This window comes from Triturus cristatus, chromosome 4_1, assembly GCF_964204655.1.
Source record: "Triturus cristatus chromosome 4_1, aTriCri1.1, whole genome shotgun sequence".
Classification (NCBI taxonomy): Eukaryota; Metazoa; Chordata; class Amphibia; order Caudata; family Salamandridae; genus Triturus; species Triturus cristatus.
This window is the reverse complement of record NC_140585.1, coordinates 1,228,862,347-1,228,890,150: the sequence shown is the minus strand read 5'-3', so window position 1 is coordinate 1,228,890,150 and position 27,804 is coordinate 1,228,862,347. Positions and strand designations below refer to the sequence as shown.

The 27,804-nt window shown below is 45.5% G+C and overlaps 1 protein-coding gene across 4 annotated transcripts in view; it reads right to left on the bottom strand.

Annotated features, from left to right (window-relative positions):
* Nucleotides 1-27,804, bottom strand: part of R3HDM2 (R3H domain containing 2) — a 761,481-nt gene that overhangs the window by 284,371 nt on the left and 449,306 nt on the right. For 3 of the 4 annotated variants that reach the window (XM_085654624.1, XM_085654622.1, XM_085654623.1), the window contains one exon: nucleotides 8,328-8,362. In XM_085654624.1, the coding sequence (XP_085510750.1) occupies nucleotides 8,328-8,362 (35 nt within the window). Of the gene's footprint in view, nucleotides 1-8,141; nucleotides 8,196-8,327; nucleotides 8,363-27,804 lie in introns of all 4 variants that reach the window. The other variant, XM_085654627.1, reaches the window with a different exon arrangement.

The window sequence follows — 27,804 nt, the reverse complement described above, 5'->3', positions numbered from 1 at the left end:
CTACAAAAAGTTTTCTTATGTTTGGGTAGTAAGGTACTACAACTTTATCTTCTGACATATTTCCCTTAACGTTGCAGCAATAATGACCACGTAACGACTAGCATGGCATAAATGAGCATCACAAGAGAAACTGCAGATGCACAGTTACTGTTTTGCATGACTCACATCTCAGGAATTCCTGGGCTAGTCACATTATTCATCTTGGAAGTCTTTTTTTAACACAAATACTTGTAATGCTTGATTTGGAAAGATTTGTCGATGTACAGTAAGCTTGCCTTAGGAGCACATGCAGAGAACTTAATTGAATAGACTCACTAAGTAGGGGATCTAGTAATCTGACAAGCTCTCCAAAAAGGAATCTTTTAATGTCTGGATGGCTTAAAGCAAGTAACATAAGAGTTTTTAAACATTGAAGACAGTCTGCGGGGAAGAAGCTGCTCCAATAAGATCACCGACGTGGAGCATGGAGTGAATGAAGCCTCATCTGAGAGATTGCTTGGAGGTCACCCATTCACTGCCTGATATAACTGGACCACGATTGTAGGTTTACTGAAGTGAATGATTTGTTTACTACTACAATGTTTAATTTGCTTAAGATTTCACCACTGCAGACAATAATTAAAAGCATGAGTATCTGTGAAAGGCTGAATAAAAATAAGGAGCATTATTTCAAATCTATTGGTGCCATCTTTATGTAGTTTTTAGCGATGCCCTAGTCTCTACTTCAGTTAAAAGCAAGCTCCAACCATGGCATGGATTTGTGCAGTTTACAATGTAGTGGTCCTGAATGTGCAATACCCACTTTAGAAATTGTGTACTGTAGCTCTTTTCAGAGAATGAGTCACAATTTGATGTGGAGAAAGAAAGCGGTTCCATCAAGACATGGAAACTAACATTTGCTTTATCGAAACAAAGTTCTGTCATTTCTCCTTCAGAACCAACACCATTTCTCTTTAAATCAGATCTCTCCAATCATCTGAAGAGTCTCATTCATGAACCAACAGCAAAGCAAGTAGAACTAGTTATCATGAATAGAAGGCTTAAAAAGACCACCAGAGTTGTGGGCATCACCAAATGCATATTGAGAGTCTTATCAGAGACAGTAGAGTTAAGGATATGTTGCTTACCCTTTTAAGCATCTGTTCGTAGCGTGTAGTGCCATAGATACATATGCTTAGCACCATCGGGCCATCTAGTGTTGGGTTTGGATGATTACAAATTGTTTTTTCTATGAAGAAGCCTTTGAGTCATAAGGTATAGAGACTCTTCCTCTGGTGTGCATTGCACATCTTGCTTGGCTCCTTTGTTATATTTTTTCCGGATCATTGGGTGAGCGTTCGAAAACCAGCAATAAAGTTACACAATAAAGAAACATACGTATAATTGAGATTGTGTGAATTACAGTACTAAATATATATTAGGAATAACTGCAACCAAAAGCTTCCGGGGAGGAAGGTGGCTGCATATGAATCTACAGCACTACATGCTATGAATAGATGCTTACAAGGTAAGTAACATATTCCATTCATAGTATGTGTTGGCCATAGATAACTATGCTTAACATTAAATTTAAAGTGGTGCTTCCCTTTGCAATGTCTAGTGATTGGTTGAAGTACTCTTTAGAAATAGTGTTTTAAAAACAACTTGTCCCACTCTTGTTTGTAGATGTGTGAATACATCAACACAGTAGTGTTTGGTAAATGTATGTGTGTTATTCCACATTGCAGCTTTACAAATATCTTGTATAGGGATATTTCCTAGAAAGGCCGTAGTGGTTCCTTGTTTACATGTGGAATGAGCCTGTGTTGGTACCGTAAGCACCCTTTTGGCTTTTTGATAACATGTTCGAATGCATCTAACTATCAGTCGACCAATTCCTGCCTAGGATATAATTGCCCACTGGTGAGGTTTGTTAGGAGCAACAAAAAGCTTTAGTGTTTTTCTAAAAGATTGTGTTCCATCAATGTAGACCATGATAGCCCTTTTAACATCAAATGTGTATGTAGGGCTCGCTCTGCTGCTCTGAGTTAGGAAAAAAAAACACTGGCAGCTCTATAGTCTGACTTGCATGAAAGACTGAGACCACTTTAGGTAGAAATTTTGGATTACTCAGCAGAACTAATTTGTTTGGGAATATTTTAAAGAAAGGTTCTTGGAGAGTAAGGGACTGTAATTAACTTACTCTTCTGAAAGAAGTGATCGCTACCAGAAAGGCAACTTTCAATGTTAGAAATTTGAGTTTATACGAATGAAGTGGTTCAAATGGTGGCCCCATAAGCCTGGTAAGGACAATGTTTAGGTTCCAGGCTGGAGCTGGTGGAGTGGTAGACGGGATAACTCTTTTTAGTCCTTACATGAATATTTATATCACTGGTATTTTAAACGGGGACATATATTGTATGTTGTGCATGTAGGCAGCTAGTGCTGCTAAGTATAATATGAGAGAAGTTTAATAAAGCTTTGTTTGCTGAAGATGGAAGAGATAGCCTATAATGTCTTGTACTGAAGGTGCTGAAGGCTGAATGTGCTACTTGAACAGTTATGCCCAAACTGTTTCCATTTTGCAGCATAACATGATCTAGTTGTAGGCCTACGAGCTTGTTTAAGGATGTCCATACATTCTTATGATAATTGTAAATGCGCACTCTACGATTTCAGGAGCCAAATCGCTAGATTTAGCCACTTGGGATTGGGGTGGATTACTCTTACTTGATCCTGAATGAATAGATATGGCCAAAGAGGTAGTTTCTTGTGTGGCACTAAAGATAGTTGCAGTAGGGTTGTGAACCATGCCTGCCGTGCCCATGTTGGGGCTATTAGGATTAGTTTTAGAGATGTTGGTGTTAATTTCTGAAACATATGAAATTAGTTGGAGAGAAAGTAAAGCACAGGAAAATATTCCTAACCTAATCATCCGTAGGGCATTACCCCTGGTTTGACAGTGGGGGAACCTGGAGGTGAAGCTTTGGCATTTAGCATTGAGGAGAGTGGCAAACAAGACTATGTTTGATGTTACTCATCTTTTGAAGTAGGAGTGGAGTAGTGGCAAGTTGATCTCAGTCTCATGTACCTGCTGATGTGTCCTGCTGAGCATATTTGGGAATTCGTTGTCCACCCCAGGTAGGTATTCTGAAAGGAAGTGGATTTTGTGATAGACTGGCCAGTGCCAGATGCACTCTGATAGGAGGGATAGCTGTGAGGAGTGTTGCACCTAGCTCAATTTGCAATCGTCGCATATGAGACTTTTGCATGTTTAGGGGAAACCCTAGTTTGTGTAGCAGGTTGATAACCTGCTGAGTGTTTTGAAGACACTGTTGGTAGCTTGAACTTTTGATGAGCCAATCGTCTAGATAAGAGAAAATATGTATTCTTTCCCTTCTGAGATGAACCACCACTACAACTTTGCGCAAGTAAATGCAATAAACAAACTTAAACAAAACAAAAATCATGACCGTGAATTATCTTATGAAGAAAAAGCTGAGCTGGTATTTGGATGAGCACCACCTAGACTTGGCAACCAAATATAAATATCTCGGAGTCTTACTGGACAGTAGAGGCTCATACAAGCCCCCAACTGGAGGCCCTGTGCCAGAAGTGCCACATGAGCTCCCTAGCAATGAAGCCAGGAAGAAAGGTTCAGCCAGATTTAACCCTAGACTCTTTATTACAGGTAATTCGAGCAAAACTACAACAAATGCTAACATATGGGAGCGAATCAATGCGAGGGAGAGAAGAGATTGCCCTGGATAAAATAATCACCAGCGCTTAAGGAGCAATTTTTCACCTTCCAAACTAGGTGTCCCCTGCCCAAATATGCATAGAATTTGGCTTACAGAAACAATCAGTGGAAAGGAGGGGGCATATATAAAAAGCTGGTACAAGATCAGAGGTGCTGAGCCAGGAACTCTAAATTTGTATATTTGGATCGAACTGACATGTTGCAAAACTTCACCCACCAGAGACTACTTGCTCGATTCGCTAAAGAGATTGGGGCTAACTAACCTGTGGGCCACCACTACAGCTCATTAGAGCTTCAAAAAGGTTGTAACAAAAGCGACAAGAACTACATCTATAACTGAAGACAAAGAAATCCTGGCCAAAAGGGCAAATGGCTGGCCAGTGCCTAATGATTACTAAGTTCTTAAACCACAAACTTATTTAAGCACAGGAGTTAAAATGAAGACAAAAGAAACAAATTTAAGGCTATGTTTTGGCATTTTACCAATCCTCCTGCACCTACCGCCCTGGAAAAGGACATAAGGAGAGCAAATCTGCTGCCTCTGTGGAACGGGAAGCGAGGACCTTGTGCACGATCTGTATCTGCCCAAGCCTAATAGACATCAGACACACTCTACTCCATCCAATATTCAAACAGAGCAGCATCAGAACTTGCAGGCAGGCAGTAAAGTTCTGCTTCAATCTAGCTGCAACTCAACTAAACTGTAGACTTACAAAGTTCTTCGATACAGTGGAAGAGACTTAACTGCAAGTCCCAAAGCGAACAGTGATTGGCAAAACAGCATTGGTTATGTTTATCCAAACGCACTGGCACTTTAAATTGGCATGTTCAATCTGGACCTGCCAATGACTGGCTAAACTGCACTGACCATGTTTACATCCTTTAGCACTGGCAGTTAAATTTGACATGATTTTCTGGGCCTAACTAGACATTAGGATTGAGAATTGCAGAAATTGAAAAGAAAAGTAGGATGGATTTTATGCGGTTTTTAAACAATGTTAATGTTTTTACATTGTGAGTTTTAATTAACTGAACAATAAATTATTTACTTACTTGCACTACTGCAAGGCATTTGGTGAAAACCCTTGAAGCTGTAGTGACACCGAAGGGTAGCACCTTGAACTGAGTGTTGCCTCTTGAGTTGGAAACGTAGATAAATTTGGTGTGCTGGATGAATGGGAATATGGAAGAATGAATCCTTGAGGTCCAACGCGGTCCTGAAATTTCCTTGGTGTAACAGTGGTATCATCTCTTGCAGTGTGACCATGTGAAAGTGTTCTGAGGAAATGTAACTGTTGAGTGGCCTGAGATCTAGGATAGACCTTAGGTTTTTGTCTTTTTGGGGAATGAGAAAATAAAGCGAGTATCGTGTCCTCGATGTTGTAAGGGTACAATCTCTATTGTCCCTTTTTGAAGGAGAGATAGAACCTCGTCCTATAAAAGGGTAAGAAGATGTTGTGGCATATTTTGTGTTCTTGGTGGTATTGTTGGTGGTGTTTGTTTGAGTTTTAAACAATACCCATCTTTGATTATAGATAGTACCCATTGGTCTGTGGTGATGTCCTGCCAGTGTGCATAGAAATGTTTTAAACATCCCCCCGACTGGTGATATATGTGGTGGGGTGGAGGTGGTCACCGTTCTGGAGGGATGTGAGTTTTAGTAGTGGTTCCATTACTACTACCTGTATTTCTATAATTTTGTTTTTAGAAAGATCCCCATGTAAATGTACTCGGATAGGAGCCCTGTTGTTTATGTCTAGTGCCGGAGTCAGTAGAGGAACCCCCTCTGGCTGCACCCCTGTACTGACCCCTTTTAAAGGAACCACAGTGTTGATATGTTTGTAGGGCCCCCATTGCTTTAGCGGTTTCAGTGTCTTTAACTTTTCAAGCATTTCATCCACTTGTTGCCCAAAAAGATTTTGTCCATCAAATGGTAAAATGAGCAGGTGTTGTACATCCGCTTTGAAGCTGGAGACTCTGAGCCTTGCGTGAAGTCTGATTAAGACACTAGTGTTAACCTCATGGGCGCTTGCTTCGGCGGAGTCTGGGGCACATTGTATTGTGGCATTAGATATAGCCCTGCCTTCTTCCACCAACTATGCACCAAGTTATTGGTACTGATCAGGGAGGTATTGCAGTAGTTCCTGCAATTCAACCCATGTGGCACAATTGTATCTGGAGAGTAGTCCTACAGAATTTGCAATACACATGTGGCTGACTGCTTGAGCTGCAACGCGTTTACCTGCAGCATCATATTTCTTACTCTCTGTATCTGTAGGAGGTGCATCACCTGTGTCTTGTGAATTTTCTATTTTCCTGCCTGTGTGTATCACTAATGAATCTGGTGTGATTTGGCCCTTAATATAGTCAGGGTCCAATGGGCAAGCTTAATATTTCTCTTCAATTCGAGGGGTGACTACCCTGGATTTAACTGGCTCTTTAAATATGTTGTGTGTGGAAGCCAAAATACCTTTACGCATAGGGAGCGATTTAGCTTTTTTTTGTGGTCCATTCAGCGTTTCAAACAAGAAATCCTCCTCTTGCGGGATACATCCAGCAGCCCTACTGATAATATCATGGTACGATGCTGTATTATCTGGCAGTGAGAGTTTGGCTGGATAGATGTTAGGATCTGTATCATTTAGTGGATCGATATCCTAAACATACCATAGGTCATGGGTGGTATTGGGAGCTCCCTGTGGGTCTGTGAAATAAGGGATATCGTATTCCTCTGGTTGATCACCAGTAGGTGGTGATAAAAGTGGCCCATGAGAAGGCAAGTGTTCCAGAGAGGGCGTCTGCACTGGCCTTGAAGGTAGACTAGGTGAAGATGGAATAGGAGTTGGAGGAGGAGAAGGAGGGAAACAAATTGGGCGTATGCCTCTGTCCTTCTTTGGCTGATGGGTTGGGTCAGGCTCAGCAATGTCCTCCTCAGATGTGTTCTTCCTTTTAAAAAGCGTAACAGTAGCAGTTGGTGGTTGCTTGGTGCCTACTTTCCCAGTGTCCGGGTGTATGAAAAGATTCTTTTGTCCTTTGTCTAGTTTGTCTTAAAAGCACTCAAGAATAGGCTGCAACTGGTTGTGCCATGGCTCTGTGTTACTCTTTGTGCTTTTCGGAGTCGAAGATGTGGAAGATGTTGAAGAGCTTTTTGCACCGGTTGAAGTCTTGAGTATGTGCTTTTGATGACGACAGCTTAGGTGCCGGTTTCGATGCGGAGGTCTTTGAAGATGAACCATCTTTCGGTTCCAAGACTTTTTTTGGATCTGCTGACTCTTTGCCTGACGCTGGGTGTGCCGATGTGGTATATTTCGGTGCTAGCGCCAAAACAAACTTTCATGCTTTATACTTTTTGATGCTAGTAGAAGGCTTTCCAGGTGGAGTGGAATTGTGTTTGGGCACCTGTTGGTGGAGGCCTCCATGGCCCGAGGGCAATGAGGGTCTGAAAGTAAGTTTGGGTGGGAGAGTTTGGGCAAGTTTCACAGGGGTACTCACATGCCCCTGTGTGGAACAGGGGTCTGAGTCTGAGCTGTCCTCACTGCTAGCCAGCATTATCTGCATAGCTGGAGGCGTAGTCTGCTCCTCTGTGTCTTCTGTTTCTTGTTCAGGGTCTGACGCCCAAGCCGGTGTTGTGAAATTACCAATAACACCAGCTGATGTTGTTCGGATGGGAAATGTGTTGCATTGCAGAGAAAAAAGGAGCATCACAAATGTTTCGGTGCGGAATTAAGGTTCGGTCTCGGAGCTGCGATCTTGACATTCGAACCCGATGGTGAAAAGAAAAAATCTAACAAAGGAGCCAAGCAACATGCACAAATGCACACTGGAGGAGGAGTTACTATGCTTCGGGACTCGAAGACTTCTTTGAAGAAAAACAACTTGTAATCGTTCGAGCCCAACACTAGATGGCAGGATAATTCTAAGCATATGTATCTGCGGCCAAAACACATGCTACGAATACAATGTCCTCCATTGCTAAGCCTCAGTGAACTGTTAAATATGTTATCTTTTATGCTGACTGATTTAAAGTTTAAGGCCATAACCTAGGATTCTCAAAGAGCTGAAAGATTTAGTTTTGATATAAACTCTAAAAATAATCAATAAAAAACTACATTCTGTTCTGCAATGTATTGAGTGGGATGGTGGCTCTCAAGAGGACATTAACAGTGCATGTTTGTGGTCAGGCGATATTTTACTTAAGTGAACCAGGGAAGAGCTGACATTTAGCAAAAGGAAGACCTCATCAACAATCTGTTGGAAAACCCAAACAATACAATGGCAGCAAAATAAATGCAAATACAAAAGTGAAACTCCATAAGAGCTCATGCATGTTGAGAGCAAACACAGACTAGACTCATAACAAAATTACAAAGACCACCAAAGAAGACAAGAAACCCAGAGGTACCTAAACATTTGTCTTCTTTTGCGTGTGCTAAGAGGTAAGGCTTCCTGGAAGAGTCTGTTATTAAAAGGAGAAAGTATGAGAAGTGTTAGCTCTCTTTATTTTCTTTAACAATATTGGTCTTGCATGGCCTGCTTCTCCTCACAGTGTACCGATGATCAGCTATAGAGAATGCAGATCTGTACTAACCTGCTGTCCGAAAGATATCCATTCTGGGCAGTTTGCTGAGGGCAAAAAAAATTAAAAGGCACGTTTAAGAAGAAAGGATAGCAAATATTATGCACAAGATTATTACATTAGGATTATATGAAGTCAGATTAACATATTTCAAGAACCAATACCGTCATAGTAATAAATGGGTGTGTACAGCAAAATTAACTCAAAGTGGGTAAGGCAGGTAAATCACCTGTCAGGAGGAAGGACTGCCTACGAATTGGAGAACAAGAGTCATTACAGTGAGTAAGAAAGATTTATGGTTACCTGTAACTATAGTTTTGCGGTCAGTCTCTGCACCATCTGAGGATTAATCTTCAAAGACCTAGCAGGACCACTTTCATTACATTTCATAACATTTCTTCTCACAGGGCATATGGGGAAAATACAAATGAATCCCTCATAGCTGCCATGCTGGATAGTTGTTGAACAAGACAAGTTCAGCATTTCTTTTGCAGGGCACTTCTGTTTTGATGTATACACTATGTAGAATAGCAAGCAGCATTCTTAAAGGACGTGCATCAGAAGTGGATGTAGAGGAAGATACATTTCTTAAAACCCCTTGCTCCAAAATGCTTGTGTCATCTTGCATCCAAGGTAACAATGTTTTATAAATTCATGCACATGAGCCGGTCTCCAGTGGCAGCATATCATTAATAAGCAAGAATGGGGTTGTTTCACAAACTGAGTGCTGGCTCCCAGGTGAATGTATCATTTTAACTTGTTACCAACTGAAAAACAGTGTTCAACACTGCAACGTTTTATTTATATGCAGACTTTTCCAATGCATTGGTCACTGGGTTGTTATCTCATAAACAATAAGGATTCTTCTTGCTTCTAAAAGACAGAATATTTTTGGTGGAATCTGAAACATTGCTATGGTCACTGAAAAAGTGATGAAAATCAGGCAACCCTGGTAAGAATCCAGATGTTCTTCAGGTTTCTATGAAAGACAATGAATGATCGGTCACCAAAAAGTCTGGAGTTCACTAATTCTTTGTTTCTATGCCGCCTTTGATAATGCAACCTTGGCATCCCCAAGAACTGGGAGATGGCACCCCCTGACCTGAGGCCCATTTGGAACCAGGACTGGCAGAAAATTAACTATGCTAATAGGAGTGTTGCACCACCAGGCTAGTCACACCCCTAAGGGGAGCTGCTCGATGTGCTCCACGAAAGAAGGATTCCACCATCTTGCTTTTGGTAGAATTAGGAACTCTGAGACCGGGTTATGCCCACTCCCAAGAGGAAGTGGTTATTTTCCCGGACAGGGGAAATGTCATACCTTGACCAGGGCCCATTTGACACCAGGACAGGTGAGGAAATCAGATAGTTAGGAGGAGAGTTCACCCTCAGGCTAGTTCCACCCCAAAGGGGGGCTACCTGAAGTGAGCACGACTAGAAAAATCCCACCATCTTGGTTTTTGGTGGAATTAGGTCATCAGGGTTATACCCACTTCCCCATAGGAAGTGGCCATATAGAGGGTGTCGCCACCCCAAAGGTAGGTAGGCCATTGGCTACTACTTGACACTCCCTGTAACTCCCCTAAATAAGAATTTAGGTGGCACCCCTGATACCACAACCTCCGATTTTGATGGACACTAGGAAGGAGTGGACCAAGAAGCCTGCTGACCAGAGAACAGAGGACCATGACTGACTTGGCGCCAACCCTGCCAGCTGGACTGGACCCTTGTGGAGCAACTGACTCGTCCGGTCCCTGTGCAGACTCCAAGAAACCCGGAGGTCAGCCAGTGCTTCGTTGATTGCCAAAGAAACTCATATGGAGTAGAGGGGCTACTCCTCTGCAGCTGCAGGTAAAAAAAAGAAGCAAGGTCCATTTACTTTCCTGCCGCCTATCAGGACTACAGATGCTGCAGCAGCCCAGGAAGAGATTACTGTGCTCCTATGGGTCAGATTCGTCCTCCATCCATGTGTGGAGATGCCAGGACTGACTGGAGCTGTGCAGTACCAATACCTGGGGTACCAGACCCCTTGCAGCAAACAAGGCTAGTTGTATCCAGTCCAGACCCAAACGCAGAGGAAAACCCAACCTGCACGCCAAGGGACTTCAGGGACAGTGAGACCCACACCAAGAGTGGCTTAGCTGTCCTGTTGACCCCCTTCCGAGAACCAAAGACAAAGAAGTGAGTCTCTGACTGCCGCCACCAGACACCTCAAAGTGCCTCTGCTTCTCCACCCCACAGACCAAGTCACAGGAAGTTGACAGTGCCCACAGGGTCCTGAGATGCACAAGAGTCCAGCTCATCCTTGGGCTGGTCAGACTGGACTTTGTCGCCACCTGGAGCCTCTTTCCACAAGCCCCCTTTCAACCACGAGGGACTTCAGTTCCGAACCCAATGCCAAAAGACACCACTGCATCCAAGCCCCACAGCCCAAGGAGAAGCGGACCAATGGTGTCTCTACGTGCCTGAGCATCTCAAGAGTCGAGCCCCCCCCATGGGTTCCCCCAGACTGACCCTTCCTAGTCACGGCTTGCAGCTTCTTTCTGACCAGACCATTCCCCTTTGAAGTGAATGGGGCAACCAACGTTGTAAAACACCTCTGCACCAAGATGCACCAGAGCCTCCTGAAGTGACCTGTTGGTGTTGCCTTGGACCTTGCCCCATACTCCCCTTATGTCCAGAAAAATAGTCCTGTAAGTTGCTGTTAAGTCCCCCAATGCAGTACATGTTTTTCCCCCATAGGCTAACATTACCGTTTCCAAAAATTCATAACTCGAAAGTACTTCCCGGATTCCAATAATCTTTGTATCTAAATTACTGTTAAAGTGCGTGTCATTTAAAAAATTTGTGTTGGATTTCTTTGAGTGCGTCTCCTGTACTGCCTGTGTGTGTGCAATAAATGCTTAGCACCACCCTCTGATATGCTTAACTGCTTGCCCACACTACCACTAAAGAGCATTTGGGGTGTCATTTGTGCCTCTGTAAATCAGTTGGGGTTTGCTTGGATTCTTTACACATTATACCTCACTTTGGTCCACTATATAAAGAGCCAGCTTCCTACAGCCACTCCAAACCAGAAGCGATGCATCAGTCACCACTAACAATTCTGGGTCTGGAAGATCTGCAGATCTTTTGCAGTCTCCTCTGAAATATGAATGTGGTTGGAGAGATCCCCTTAATTTTGGGACCACTGAGACTCCAGATGCCACTGTACAGCCCAAATAGTCAAACTGGTGTGCTTGACTAGCAGGATGCAGGAGGCCATCACTCCCAGCAGCTTTAGAGTCAATGTCACTGAAAACTAGGACCGAGGCTGAAAGATCAGGATCATAGCCTGAATGTTGTGGACTCCCTTTCCTGGGGACAACCGAACCATATCCTGAATGGCTTTGATGAAGGGAAGTGCCTGGAGACGAGTCAGTGTGACTTTGGCACATTGATGGTGAACCCCGAAAATTACAGGAAGTTCAACGTAGTCTGAAGGTAGTTTATGACTGTGGGGCGAGCCCCCCTTCAAAAGTCGTGGAGGCACAGGAAGACTGGCCCCTGACCTCTGAAGATTCGCTGCTACCACCGCCATCACTGTTCTGAACACCCAAGGGACACTGGTAAAGCAAAGGGGGAGCACAGAAAACTGAAAGTGCTCCTGCCCCATCATGAACTGCAGGTAGCACCGTTGGGCATATGGTAATGGGTGTCTCGCAAGTCCAGAGCCACCATACAGTCCCAAGGGTCGAGGGCAGACAAGACCCTGGGCCAGTGTGAGCATTTTTTTTATTTATCCTTCTGGAGGAAGTATTTGAGCGGGTGCAGGTCAAAAATCGGAGCAAGGCCTCCATGCTTCTTGGGAACCAGAAAAGTAGCAGGAATAACAACCAGGTCCTGTTTCTGGTGTGGGGGCACTCATGATAGCCTCTTTGGCCAAAAGGGCTTGCACTGCCTGCTGCAAAACAAAATACGGCCGTCTGTCAGTCACTGGGCAGGGAGGCGGAAGTTGAAGCAGTGCAGAAACAAAGGGTATGACATAGCCTTCAGAACAATATGCAGCACCCACCAGTCTGATGATATGACCTGCAAACTCAATAAGTTTCGTCTGATTCTGCCTCCCACCAAGTGGCTGTGCTTCACCAACTGCACCCAAAGGGGTTTGACATGTCGGCTGTAAGTGGATAGAGGACTAAGCAGCCCACTGGCTTTGTCCACCGAGGCGATGGTATCTGGGGTCGCGGCACTACTGGGCGACGAGCTGAGGCTGAACTGGCTGAAGGTATAGGGTACTTTTACCGAAGTCCCAAAAGGAACGGTAGGGCTGATGCAGCTGACGAGATGGGGCAGATAAGACCAAGGAGTGTGAAGTGGCCCTGCTCTCCTTGAACAACTCAAGAGAGGAGCTTGCTTTGTCCCCAAACAGGCGAGTCCCGTCAAACAGCATGTCCATGAGGGGCAACAGCCAAGCACAGCAGCGAAGGGAGACACTGGTGCCGATGGCCTGTTCAACGGAATTGGCAGTGTCCAAACCATAACATATTGTGAACTTGGCTGGGTCACAACTATCATGTATGGCCTGGGTAAGAGCCAGTCGGAGATAGTCAGGGATACCTGGGAGGACTTGAGGCACCGAGCCCCAAAGGGTTTTGAGAATAGCGCTCCAGCAGGTAGCTGGCATTCACTGACCTGAGCATCTAACTGGTGAACCTTTCAACTTATCAGTGAGGAGTGGTTGGGAATGTGTTGGGATTAGTTTTGCTCGCAGACACCTGCAGCACCAAGTATTCGGTTGAGGAGTGCTCAGAGAAAAACACAGGATCACCTACAGTGGTGGCGTCATGCAATTTGGAGATTCAAGGGGGGGGCTAGAGCATGGTACAGCCCATACCCTCAATAAGGTAACCGTAAGGGCTTTGTTAAACAGTAAGAGGACCTCAGTAGATATCCGCCCCAGCTGAAGAACCTCCATAAATACATCAGCCTTGATCTCCAAGGTGGGGTGAGGAAGGTCAAGGACTTCGACCGCACTACACATAACCAAGGTGTAAGAAGCACTGTCGTCACTGGCAGGTGTTGAGCGGAGTCCATACTCAGGAGAGGTATCAAGATCAATCTTACCATGCCCGTTTGGAAACCATGGGACAGCATCCCATTGCAAGAGTGTTGCCTTAGCCTGTGTGGATACAGACCGGCTTTGGCACATCTGCTGTATGGATGCACAAGGGGAGACTAGATACTACCTGGAGCTAGGGCATATGATCCAAGAGAAAGCTAGTGTATGCGAACCCGTCACAAGTGAAGGTAAAAGGAAAGACGAGACCTCTTTAACGCAAGGCAGAGAGAAGTGATAAACAACTGCCTCCGATACCTGTCAAAGGAGAACGTACAACTTAATAAGACTGAACCGAGGAGTGGAGCCCAAGTAGAAAGTACAGCAGTGCAATTAAATTGTGATTTAAAAGTTGCCTTTAACAGTCTTTCCAAAGTGCAGTGCTTACCAGTGAGGACAACTGCTTTACATTTATATGAAAAACACTCCATTCATTTAACCTATATCTGGAACTAAACTACATTTTATTTTTGCAGGACTTTTTTTTAGATTAAGATACAGAGAAAAGACCAGCATCTTAGATTATTCAACATCATACAGAAAATGCAATAAAACTGGATAAGTTTGCTAACATGCATGGTACTTCACTGAAGAATTTACCTAAATTTATTACAGAAGCGGGTAGTGGGAAAAAGGTCCAAATATGAGCAAAGGAAAAGGATAATGCAAATAATAATTGATCATGTTACAGAACACCTTCAATGAATCTAAGAATTAAGTCTCATCATCTGCTTGGCTGGTGAGAGGGGGGCTAACCGAATCAATTAATAATACCAAAAAGGTTAGGTTATCAAAGACCGTAAATTTATATAGTTGCATAAGGGACTGTTAAAACCAAAATCTACCTTACGGTATGTGAGCTAATGTGATTATATGCAATGTTATTGTGACCCAACTGTAATAGACACTATAATATTCTGGATTATTGCAAGCCCTTTACTGGAATACAATTGTGACAAAAAAATTCTTAGGCCTTGGAATACCCACTAATTTCACTTTCAAAGAGGCCTAAATGAACGACTTACTTACCTTCAGTAACGATGTATCTGGTAGAGACAATCTAGCCGCAGATTCCTTAACTTAGAATATCCGCAGGCATCAGACTGGATTCGGAAAACTTTCCACAGCAGCACCTCTGCACGCCGGAGGCGGCGCCGCATGGCTCTGCCCTGACGTCGTCCACAGACGTGACGTCAGCGGAGCCATCTATGCCCCTCCCGGCGCGCTGACGTCAGTTTTCGTCGGAGGAACTTTAACGCACCGCAACGCAGAGCCGCCACCAAAAAACTGGTAGACTATTGGAACAGGGTGCGAAAATGATGAAAAGACATGGAAAGATGAAAAACAGCAACATTAAGGAAAGTGCCAAGCACTGTATATTGGTAACTAGTAAAGGGAAAAAGCAGAGCACCGCTCTGAGAAGCAACCCTGCAAAAGTGTTGGCAACCACCCTGGGAGGTAAATGAAGATGTAAACAACATCATGGCAGACGACAGAAAGTCCGCAACCTTAATGTATAACCGTGAAGGACAGCAAATCCGGAACATAGGAGCTAAGACAATTGACCACAAGACGTCACCAGAAAGAGACGTTGTATCCCCAATAAGAGGTTAAAAAAATGTGGCAGAGCCAATAGACCTCAAACCAATGGAGCACATCGGTGCTAAGAGACCCCAAGGCGATAAAGAAAGGGAGCGCGGGGGTTGGGAAAAACACGAATAGAACCCACACTGTACAACCCAGGACGCAGGGTTGGAATGGATACATGACACATCAGCATACCGTCCAATTACGAAAATGGGCGGAGTAGAGCTATGAAAGCAGAATGAAGCATTCGTTGTGGGAGTGAAGTGAAAGTGTCACCCTGCAGAAGGATCAAGCCACCTGGAGATAGCCCAGCCAGTGGGGAGGAGGGTGAGAACTCTGAGGAAGCAGCGGACGAAGTCGTACCACAGGCCCCCCTGCCAAGCACGCACGATTAGGGATTACTGCATTTTTCCTGTTACCCGCCACACATGCTATATGTTCCTGACTAGGCGCAATCGGGAGGGCACAAGGGAGGGAGGGTGGAGGGGGAGTTCCCAAGTTTAAGGGTTTTTTGAAAGTAGATTGTACGTTCTGTAGGTATTTAGGGGAGCAGAGGGACAGCGATCAAAAGCGGGCAGCGGGGTTCTTCACCGGAAGTATGCTCCTGACAGTTTCGTATTAATGTGCCATGTGTCTATATGACGCCGCCCGGCCTCTGGGATGTGGGCAGTACGGCTGTGTATACTACCCGGATTAATGATTAAGGGGAGGATGGGAACCCTGCATTATTGACATGTATCCTGGTTGCTGTACGTTGTCCTTGGTCCTGCAATAAAAATGGTTTGACAAAAAAAAAAAAAGGATCAAGCCACCCGGAGGGAGGCGAGCATAGAAAGCCCAAATTTTAAAGGTCCTCGCAGAACGGGGCGGACGGGCTGGTGTTTAGGAATCTGTGGCTAGACTATGTCTCTACCAGATACATCGTTACCGAAGGTAAGTAACTCGTTCATCTGATAGAGACGTCTAGCCGCAGATTCCTTAACTTAGAATAGATACCAAAGCCATACCCATAGAGGAGGGGGGTCTGCGACTGAACCCCACCAAGCTCTAGAGAGAACTTGTCCGTCAATAATGTGGCGAAGCACAGTGGGGACAATGATGTCAGCGTAGCTAACTCCTAGACCATGAAGCTCAGAAGAGAGCGGAGAACAATGGAAGGCAAAGGTACCACAAGCCAACAAGTACAGCACGAAAACCCCTTTTGTGTATAACTGGTTGAGAGAGGAAAAGTCCAAAGCCAGAATGCGCGTGCTGGAGCAAGAGTTCACAACTTCGAAAAGGGAGATGAGCGAAGCCTAGGGCCCGAGGGATCCGAGGTGTCGACAGAAAACAAAAAGCGATTACCAGTCGACCAGGCAAAACAGTGGAAAAAACTGTTGAATTTGCGCCTGCAAGACACAAGGGGCAACGGAGGCAAAAGGCAGACTCCTACCCAGCAAGTGCCGGTATGGAACAAAAAATACATACTAGATATGCTGGAGTTAAAAGGAATCTGAGGACAACGTCAGAAGTGGAACTGGACCTAGGGTTTGAGAGATCCACCAGATGTAATGCGTAAGCAAAACACAGAGATGGCAACCGGTATGACAGAAAGAGCATACCGGCCCAGTATGCAGACTAGCGGAAGAAGCACTGTTCAAGCTGCATCAGCTAGACACATGTGACAACATCTGCAGGCGGCCAATCCATGGCCAAAAGGCCGATAGTAAAATAGAAGACACGCCAAGACATAGGCGGTCTGTTACAACCGGCGAAAGCGCCAATGGCACACAGCCTAGCATCAAAGTAGGAGCGACACTGTAAAACATCGAAGCATACCAGAAGGCACCTAAGCACATCGTGTGGACATTGGAACCACACGAAGAAAGAAAGGCCTCCTGCAGGGCAGCGTGAGCAGCTCAGATGCATATGACATCAAGAGGGCAACGGCCCAAAAAGGGGGACCAGGCAGCCGAGCACCACATAGAGGTGGTGGTACAAGCACACCGGGTCAGTGACCACGGACACCGCATCAAGGAAAGAGCAACATCCTCCCCTTGCCCGGGAAGATCCACAGTTGTGGTAACAGTCAGGATCAATGTCAGTGCCCCAGAACATAAGAAAGTATTCCGAAGAAATATGCCCCATGAAAAATCACAGTATGATCCAAGCAAAAGTGTGGAAACCCCTGTGCGGGGTAGCAGGGAATGTGGAAAAAAACGCCGTAGGAGAAGTGGTGAGAAAAGAAGCCACATACAGCAGAGATATAAATGCTAATCTAGTACCTTGGAGGACGATCCCAATAAGGGCTGCGTGCCCACGTTTGTACTAATAGTACTAAACATTGCCACACAGCGACGGAGACGGTGTGAGCCGTAAAAGCAAGGTCAGAAGCACTACAGACAAACGGGACCAAAGGCACCCGAAGTGCGACAGGACGATGCTAATAATAGGATCGCAGAGCAAAGGACAGGAAGGGACTCCCCGAAGGATGTCCGTGAGGAATACTCCATAGGAGCGTACGAAGGCAAGGCAGTCGCCCAGCACCAGCATATACCCCACATAGGGTAAGTGTCAACCCCTGATAAGGGGATCTTCTTGGGCAAAACACGCAGTCAGAGGACTGAACCGAAGATTAAGCCAGCCATACGGCTGAAATCTAACATCAGAGAAGGCTGAACAGCCGTGGACAGCAATCGGGGAACCTACAATACAAGTTTATGATAGAGGTGTAGGAAAATAAGGCACAGAACTATGCAAAAGTTATGGCAACCCGGCCAAGAGCCGGGAGACTGCCGAATCCACGTGGGGATCAAAATGGTCCACACCATTAAACGGTAGATCTCTGAGGGCATCTCGAACATTATCTGGGAAACTACTGTCGCGCAGCCATGCATGGCGGCGCAAAGCCACAGATCGAGCAAGAGCTCGTCCCACAGAGTCAGTGGCATCAAGGGAAGAACGGAGCGAAAAGTGCGCCATTCCCCTGCCATCAAGCAGAAGCTGAAGCAACTGTGACAACGGCTCCTCTGGAATAGAAGGGAGAAGGTTCTCGACCCAGTCCCAAAGGGTTGAGGATGAACGCGCGAACACACACGCAGTATTCAATGCACGGATCCCCGCACTGGTAGAGGCAAAAAGTTGTCGAGCACACGCATCCAGCCACCTAGACTCCCTAGTGGGAGGTAATAATGGCAAGGCGGATGAAGACTGCAAGTTAAAGGCCTCTGAACAACGAGTCCCTGAGCCGTAGGGTGAGTGGACAGGCAGAGTGGATCACCCGGAGCAGGACAGTGCCTACGAGCAATAGCCCGATCAACAGGGTCACCAGAAAAGAGCCTTGCCCACGTGCCACGTAAAATGTCAAATAAAGAGCTGCCAAATGGCAGCAAAGGCTCCACCTCAATAGGCTCCATATGGAGCAGATCCATTAAGGGATCAGACAGCAGGGGGATCACAGGACGCTGAAAACCAAGAATAGCAGTCACCCTGTGAATGGCACGTGCATAGGCAGCACCAGCTTCAGTCGCCATCCGGCTAGGCGATAAGCCGTCGGTAGGAGACGGTTAAAGACTAAGCCGTCCACTGGACAACAAAAGTGGAGGAGCCGGAGACTGACCCGAAGGTCAGGCAACAAAAGGCACTTGCACCATGGGCCCCCGATCCGGAAAAGCATCCACCTCTCTGGATTGTTGCCGGCACCAGCGTCGATCGACACCGTGTGGAGGTCGGAGCGACGTCCGAGGTGTCGGGAGGAGCAGTAACCTCGTGAGGAAGCTTGGAAGGTGGCACCAGCGTCGATCGACGCCGGGTTGGAGTCATCTGGACGTCGACTACCTCCAGAGAGGACTCGACGTGGATGCCGTCCGACGTCGATCCCACTGCAAAATGTGCCGATCTGGTCAAGCCAGGCGTCGGCATCGACGCAGGAAGCCGCTCAGGGCTATGCGAAGATGACAGGGTGGGCTGGACGGGTGACTGGCAGGACCCACTGGGCCGTGACCCGTCGGCGTTGTATCGTATCCGGAACCAGAGTCAATGCACACAACAGACGCCGAGGAAGAATCTGCCGGCTAGGACCCAACATGAGTGACCTTCACCTGTTTGAGACCCGTAGGCGCTCCAGGGAGAGGTGGGGACCCAAAGAACTACTTGAGTGCAATAGAATAAGCCTCCATTTGGGCACGCGTCGCTCCAACCCCCGGAAAGGGAGGGTATGGAGAAAGCAACTGCCGGGCGCCCTTACCTGGCATAGAGCGAGAGGAGTGGGCGCCAGCAGTACGCAAATGAGAGGAGGACCTCCGTGCTTGCCGCTTGTGCTTGCGCTTACATGCCGAACGACGTTCGCGGGAACGACCTCTGGATTGAGCTCGATCCGGAGGGGGGAGAGCGGTGAAGCGAAGGTGCTGGACCGGACAGCCGTTTCATACGGGGCTCTCTGAGGGATTTGGGCTTCATCCTCTGACAGGCGTCGCACTCTTTGGAGTCGTGGTGCACGCCGAGGCACCACATACAGAGGAGATGCGGGTCAGTGCCAGACATCTGACGCGCACAGGCTTCACAAGCCTTAAAACCCGAAGGCATTGCACACTGTTCCGGCAACACAGAAGGGGTCGAAAAGGCCTAAAAACCAGGCCAAGGAACTGCTGGTTTTTACACGGTCCACGTTGGGACGCGGAAAGGAGAAAACTGACGTCAGCGTGCCGGGAGGGGCATATTTGACTCTGCGGACGACACGTCCGTGGACGACGTCAGGGCGGAGTTGTGTGGCGCCGCCCCCGGCACGCAGAGGTGCTGCTGCGGAACGTTTTCCGGATCCAGTCTGACGCCTGGGGATATTCTATGTTAAGGAATCTGCGGCTAGATGTCTCTATCAGATATTGGTAACTAACCAATATGGTTGAAAGTTTGAAAATGGCATGGTAGATTTTGTTAAAACTCACCCTTGGAAACAGAAATGGAAGAATATATATAATTAGGATTGAGTGTTAAAAAATATATGCAACCATTGAGATGAATTTAATGCAATTGTTTTAAAGGTACTGCCAGTACGTGCAGACAAAAAGAGAAAAAACAATAGTCAGTCCAATAAAACAATTCCTTCATTAGTAGAACATTTTAGTTTACTAGTTTGCAAGGTTACATAGTTCCTTCCCTATATTTAATAAGAGGCAAACAATAAAAGGTTCTACAGTTTATGCTTGGTTAACAAAAGGCCTGAGAAAAAGCAGATACTTTTGCTACTAAAGTCGAAAGGTAAATATTCCTCACTGTATGGTAGAGCGCAGTTTGGATTTCTGATCTTAAATATTTTCTTTAGGCAAACTAACGCAACCAAAACAAGGTGGTATAGGCTAAGATCTGCAACTTTGTACCTGGCTCTAGTTTGGGCTCATTTTCGGAGATCTCTGGCATATACATCTCTTTCACGAAGTGTTTCTATGAGTACACACTGTAGATCTGACTAAGTTTTAAGGAAAGCTAAAGCAAGTTTGAGAGAATATCTCTCACTTCTTGAAACGTAGTGAATGACAAGATCACCAATACACATCCTAGCAGGTCCATACCAAGTTGTTAGTATTATTACATTAGACAACTGTTACATGCGCTCACACACATACTATACAATCTGTAATTGCTTAAAATTTCCATCATTGTAAAAAGGCACTAGCTGTAAACCTGAAAGGCCCAACATTTTTTGTGGTTCCCACAACCACATTGTCCGCATTTCTTTTTTGACACATAAAAGTGATTAGGAATCCACTCATAGATGACTAATCAATTCTAGCAACAACTTATATACAAGTTTGCTGCTTGTGCATGGTATGCGGTTTCAACTAAAAAAATTGCTTTAGGTGGAAAATGTTTCCAGTCCAGTGTCAAGTGTCTGTGCTTCCCTCTGGGCACCATGGAATGCCATTCAAGTATAAAATGGTGATGGCCTTGTGGAGAAAATTGCTTCTTTATATAGAGGGGATATTCAGAAACAATGGAGCACATATTCATGATCATGCACTGTGACAAAGCATCATCAAATGGGCTCATGAAATGATGCATACCCTTCCAACTGGCTAACTCAAGATTTGTCAGCAAGTCCTCTAATTGAACACAGAGTAACGGCCAAGTAAAGTGCAGACATCGGGGTCTGTAATCTGTAGGAGTGATTGGCTTTTCATGGTCAAAGTCCTTTTTGGGGCTGAAAGTTCTCTTTAGGCATAACCTTAACTACTACAAGTAGCAGCAGTGGAACAATACAACAAGCACTGAAACCCCCCCCACGAATTGTGGTTAGTAAGTAAACTACTCGTGCTACAGCAGACAACACTCCAGCAGTAAAGAAGTACAATCATGGACACTGTCCAAGGACAGTGTCATACAAAACATTTAACACAAGTCTGGAGCTCAAAATAATTAAAATTACAGAATCCCAATTTTCTGTTGTCAAACTTTCTACTGGAAACACTTTTATTTGGAATAAAATGTTATTGCATACATATATAAACAGAAAAGAAGTATCAAGTTTAGAAGTACAAGTACAATCATAGCAATATCCAGTGCATTCTACATAAAGCAACAGTCCAGGCACAGCCTTAATATCCTGTTTAATCCAAGCACAGCCAACATGTGTTTCGTCTTAATCGAAGACTTCATCAGGGATACTGAAGTATATTTAGATACCTGTATCTTTATATGTGTAACCGTAGTACTGGTCAGATAACAATGTAGACAATTATGGTATGTAATCAAAAACACCTGCTTTTTTATAAAGGAACAGTGGTCCCATTCAATTAGAGTAAGTTAAGATGCCACAATTAGTACAATGAAAAATTGGGTTTTATGTTTGAAGACAATGCAGAAAATACTAGTAAATTACAGTAAATAGTGAGAAAAAGTAAAACAGTGAGTGAGTTGGTGGCAGGGTAATAGGAAATCAACCGATTTCCGGTACCCAGGCAAGTGATTTAAAAGGTGACTTTTTGGTGCTCGAAGGTAGTTGTTAACAAAAAGTCAGTAAGACATTTCATACTCCGACATTTCAATTTGCGATACAATGGAGTTTAGAAATGGTTGTCGACGACGTTTCGATCCCTTAGCGAGTGGTGGGATCTCTTCAGGACAGGAGAATGACAATTATTTGCCTGGGAGGTAGCAGTGCCCGGAGCGGGAAGAAATTGATCCACACTGGGTGGTGTGTGATGCGCAGAAGCGTCACGTAAATCAATTGCGAAGGTTAGTGTTGAAGTCCGGGACTCGTGGAATGTTCAGGAATCCGTGGAGGCGGGAAATTGAGCCAGAATTGCGATGAGACAATGGGAGGAGAAAAATGGCCCGTCAGGTACCGTCACATACATGAATAACGGAGGCCGGGACTCGAAGGATGTTGAGAATCTGAGGTGGCGGAGAAGTGAACCAAATTGACGTTGAGCCAATGGGAGGAGTAAAAGGGTCCGTCAAGTGCGAGTCAGGCCAATTCTTGAATACAATTGAAGTTCCGAGGGAGCCGGAACGTGCGTATGGAAGCGTTCGGAAAACAATGCAGCCGTAGGGCGGGAGCCCGGATATCGACAACGTGGTGGGTAGCCGATAGTTCCGCGGCAAGGCGTATGGTAACGCGAATAACCTGGGGAGCTTGCGAGGATCCGGCTAAGCGTGAAGGTGCGGGCTGTGTGGACCAACTGGCTGAAAGGCATAACCTTAACTACTACAAGTAGCAGCAGTGGAACAATACAACAAGCACTGAAACCCCCCCACGAATTGTGGTTAGTAAGTAAACTACTCGTGCTACAGCAGACAACACTCCAGCAGTAAAGAAGTACAATCATGGACACTGTCCAAGGACAGTGTCATACAAAACATTTAACACAAGTCTGGAGCTCAAAATAATTAAAATTACAGAATCCCAATTTTCTGTTGTCAAACTTTCTACTGGAAACACTTTTATTTGGAATAAAATGTTATTGCATACATATATAAACAGAAAAGAAGTATCAAGTTTAGAAGTACAAGTACAATCATAGCAATATCCAGTGCCTTCTACATAAAGCAACAGTCCAGGCACAGCCTTAATATCCTGTTTAATCCAAGCACAGCCAACATGTGTTTCGTCTTAATCGAAGACTTCATCAGGGATACTGAAGTATATTTAGATACCTGTATCTTTATATGTGTAACCGTAGTACTGGTCAGATAACAATGTAGACAATTATGGTATGTAATCAAAAACACCTGCGTCAATGCGATGCCAGGTAACAACCATGCACGCCGAGTAAATTACACAAGTGAACATATAATATGCAAGAAGCCCCATTGATAAGGGATATCAATCCCTAGTGTCAGAGTCAATGTCTGGGAAGTGTCTAAAAGGAAAAAACTCTGTGTTTATGCATTACCTGACTGCAAAATCTGCTTTGATGCCAAACTATGTTTTCGTGCTCACTGATTTTTCAGTGGCATCTCTTCTTCAGCAGAGAAACAAACAAGCTGCTTATCTTCAGTGACACTCTTTCTGATGTATACTCTAACCACAGTTTCCTTACATTAGAGTATTTCTCATGCATCAAACTGGATCTACATAATTTGGCAGCCTTAAGTGGTGTTGTGTGGCTCCTCGCCGATTACATACTTTCCAACTTTTCACAAAGAGGAGCAGCGTGCAAGAGCCACCCTGCACACTGATTTCATGTTTTTGTCTCATTCCTTTTTGCACTCTCAGATGCTTAAGTGAAAATTTGTAGGTAACTGTGCTGTTCACTAATTTGGGACCTGTTCAAGTGTTATAAAGAGGTCAGTTCACAGAAAGGTGAGTTGGGAGGGAAGTGAGGAGTCTGCGGTTAGAGTATCCACCAGAAAGAATGTCACCAAAGGTAAGTAACATGTTCTTCTGATGGATATTTCTAACCGTCGATTCTTCACCTTAGAATAGATACTAAAGCAGTATCTCCCAAAAAAATGGGGGTCTGAAGAATGAACTCAAATCAAAAAGTCATGCAGAACCAAGCAGTGGATGTGCCCTTTCTGTCAGACCTGGATACTAAGGGAGTAGTTTGTTCCAAATGTATGCATTGATGCCCATGTCGCAGTGTGCCAGATATCAAGGACAGGCATCCACAGGTCAATGCAATCAAAATGGGTTTGGCCCTGGTGGAATGAGCTTTACAAACCTCAGGGGCCCGCTTATTGGCCAGTGCACAACACATTTTGATCCAAAGAGTTATGAACCTTAAAGTCCTCTTCTGTATCGCCTTTTTATTTTGCACCAGAAAACCCACACAGAGCTGATTGTCCACTAAACGGGCCTTGGTATAATCAATATAAAAACTCAAACCTTTTTTAGAGGGTCCAGTTGATAGAGCCTCTCTCCCTCTTTTGAAGGGAAAGGGGGAGCAAAGAACACTGATGGAATGATCAACCGCCCAACATGGATGGGATCCAACATTTTCGATTCCTTACTGTCAATTTATCTAGAAAGAAGATTGTGCAGAATGGCTGCATAGAAACTGCCTACAGTTTAGTCACACAATGATTTGATGTAATTGCAAAAGAGGACGATTTTTTTCAGAGTCAGGAAACACGTCACGAGCAACTATGCATAGGTTCGAAAAGCAGACATGTTTGGTATGTCAAGACCAAGTTATGATCTTAATGAGGGCATGACGAACTGGTTAGGAGGGATATTGCATGACAAACAATTAAGAAAATCTCATCACGGCAGGTGATTTAAACTATCACAGTTAGTCCGGCAAACATAGAACAAGTAAAAGGGAAGTCAAATAAACTTTTTGAAGTACTCACTGCAAAGCTTTGCTGGGTTAAAGACAAAAACATGGGGATATCGGACGAGTTCATCTGTAACTGGCCAGTGTCCGAGGCACCGCACCAGGTTACAAATTAACCCAAAGTTTCAGCGTAGATGCATTTCTTGAGGGGGCTTGTGGCTCTGCTTCGAGTGCTCTTTCAATCTTTGCAGATTCAAAGAGCTTGTGCTTAACAAAAATTGCCAACTCTGCCTGCTGGAAAGCATACATCCGATCTGCACTAGCTCGATAACCAGAACCACAACCTACTTCTGGCATCGGCACCCTCTATATTGCTCCACTGCCCAAGAGAGAGGCACTTCTTGGCAGAGATGGTCCTCCATCAGCCTGTCGCAAGTGGGTGGCGGGGATTCACGAAGGGGAAGGAGTAGCCTATTTGGACAATATTAAAACCCCAGTGGTCTGATGTTCTAGATCTCCAGTGGGGCAGGTGATGGTGTATCCTACCTCCCACTGGGTAACAATGATGGTAAGAGGGCAAACTAACAAGGTTTGGAGGCTGTGGTTGCCAGAGGAGTGGTGGACTGGCCAGACCTCTGGCTACCCGGCACACATGGTCTGTGGGTACAGCACCCTCGGCCACAGAGGCTGGGAAACTTGAGCGCCGTGGCAGCTGGAAGCTGCTTATGTGGCCGTGAAAAGTGGACTGGGGTTGGCAAGGGGCCATGGAAATGTCCAAGGACATGGCCGTAGCTCTGTTATGATTGACATACTCCAAAACAGAGTCTGCATTGTTTCCAAAGAGACAGGAGTAATCAAAAGGGCATGTCCATAAGCAACATTTGGACATCCCCGGAAAAGCCAGTAGTTCTCAGTCAGGCGTGCCACCGTAAAGGAAACCGATAAATAAAAATCTATGCCCAGCAAGTCGGTCTTGTCCAGCCCACATCAAATCCTGAACTTCACAGAATCCCTCCATCGGAGATAGCGTGTGAGTATGGCTCAGGCCTCCTGCAGGACCATAGGCGGCAACTGCGCAACCGAATTCCACTGAGCATGGGAGTAAAAGCCCAAAAGTCATGCAGTGTTCACAGACCGCAAAACCAGGCTGATTGAAGAAAATATTTTTTTTCTTAAGGTGTCCAGCCTCTTGGATTCCCTATATGGTGGTGTGGTAGGGAACATCCAGGATTTACACAGGAGGTGGAGGTTTAATCCATCAAGCTCTCCAGTGTATTCTGTTGCATGAGGAAGGTGGGATCCCATTAGGCGGTGGTGGTCACAGGAGCCCCTGTGCAGGGTTTGGACCAAATCCCCAGCAGGACGTGCGCGAGGGCTTCATTAAATGGGAGAAGCTGTTCTGAGGTAGTCACTCCCAGCTGAAACCTCCGTCAATACTATGCCCCTTCGGCTCCATGTCAGAGATGAGGATGGAGATGGCGCCAAGGACATTGGCATTGGTGCTTGGGAAGGTCGAGGTGGTACAGCCAGTGCCAGACCAGAGCCATCCGTGGATGCAAGGGGCCCGACTGGAGCCAGTGATGGAACTGCCGATGGAGAACCAGTGGGGTCCTCTCCCGAACACGTGGGGCCTGAAGGGAAGCACGCAAGAATGGGCCGTCCAAATACGAGGTGCATGGCCTTATAGAACTAGCAAAGTCGGGCGGGGATTGCTCCGGCTCCTTGAAACTCGGGGAGACGCGGAGCCGGCCCAGGCCCAATCGCAGAGCTATGCCTTGAATGACAACGCTTCCTCCTATCGTCGGACGTCTACCAGGAATATCAATGGCTCTGGGAACTTCTTCTTGACCTGGATTGAGACACTCTGTGGAACCACAAATCGAGCAGCAAGGCGCTTGAGGGATCTCTCCCTCAAGGCCTTGGGGTGCATGGCCAGACCATCGACACAGGTCTTGGCATTGTGGTCGTGCTTAAGACACCAGAAGCAGATAAGGTTCCGTTCCATCACCGACATTTGCCAGTGACAGGCACCGGAGGGCTTTAAGCCACCCTTCCTCGTAGACATCACCGTCATCACTGCCATCACAGGGGATAAGTTTAAAAAAAAATAACTTCAACAAAAATAGAACAAATAGAACAAAGGTCAGTCAAAAAATAACTGGAGGTAGCTCTCTCCAGATCTGCGCTGACTGGTGCGGAAAGAACAGATTTGACGTCAACACACTGGGGTGGCGCCTATGTATGCACCGCGCACATCACTTCCAGCTCTGAAAAAGCCACACGGTGTGAAGACGCCACCTACCGGCCTGCAGGGGAACTGCTCATGAACAATTTCCGAATCCAGTCTGATGCCTGGGAAATATTCTAAGGTAAGGAATCTGCTACTAGAAGTCTCTATCAGATGCCTAACCTATCGCCCTAAGAGGAATCAAACAGCCACATGCACCATGGTCATGATGCAATCACGCTGGGTAGTTTACTTAGTAGATACTACCACACTGGTGCTGTCATTAGTATTATTTTGATATTATATTAGTATTAACTAAGTAGCTGGTTACTATAAGGAGGCAAACCTATTTGGGCACTCAAATTAAACAATAACTCACTTAAAATAACAAATGAGGTTATATTTCTATAGATTTAGAGATCCTATTAAAACTTGTCATACAGCCTCAGAGGGGCAAATAGGGCATACAGTGCCCTGACTAATATTTAGTTCCTTATTGCCTTACTGGATATCTTTTCCAGTCTGGCTAAAGTGGCATTTGTATGCTCAAATAAAAACCCTACGCCCTGTTGTGTAGTTACTGGCTTCGGCAACTGGGAGTCATTGGGGAATTCAGTTTAGACTGGAGCAGTCAGACTATAACCAAAGCCTCAGCATCTCTCCACCGTCACTCCATCATTCCACCGTCATAACAAGCAACCAAAGCAGGCAGGCAAGCAAGCAGGCAAATAATTGAATTGAATGGTCCAAAGTAGTGAAGGAGTGATCCTACAGTCCTGCTAGCGTCATCATTCCCGCTCGTGCGATCTTGGTGTACATGCGTGTAGGTGGAGGCGGGGTCAGAAAGAACAGGGGAAGGAGGTATGTGGGCAACGTTATAGC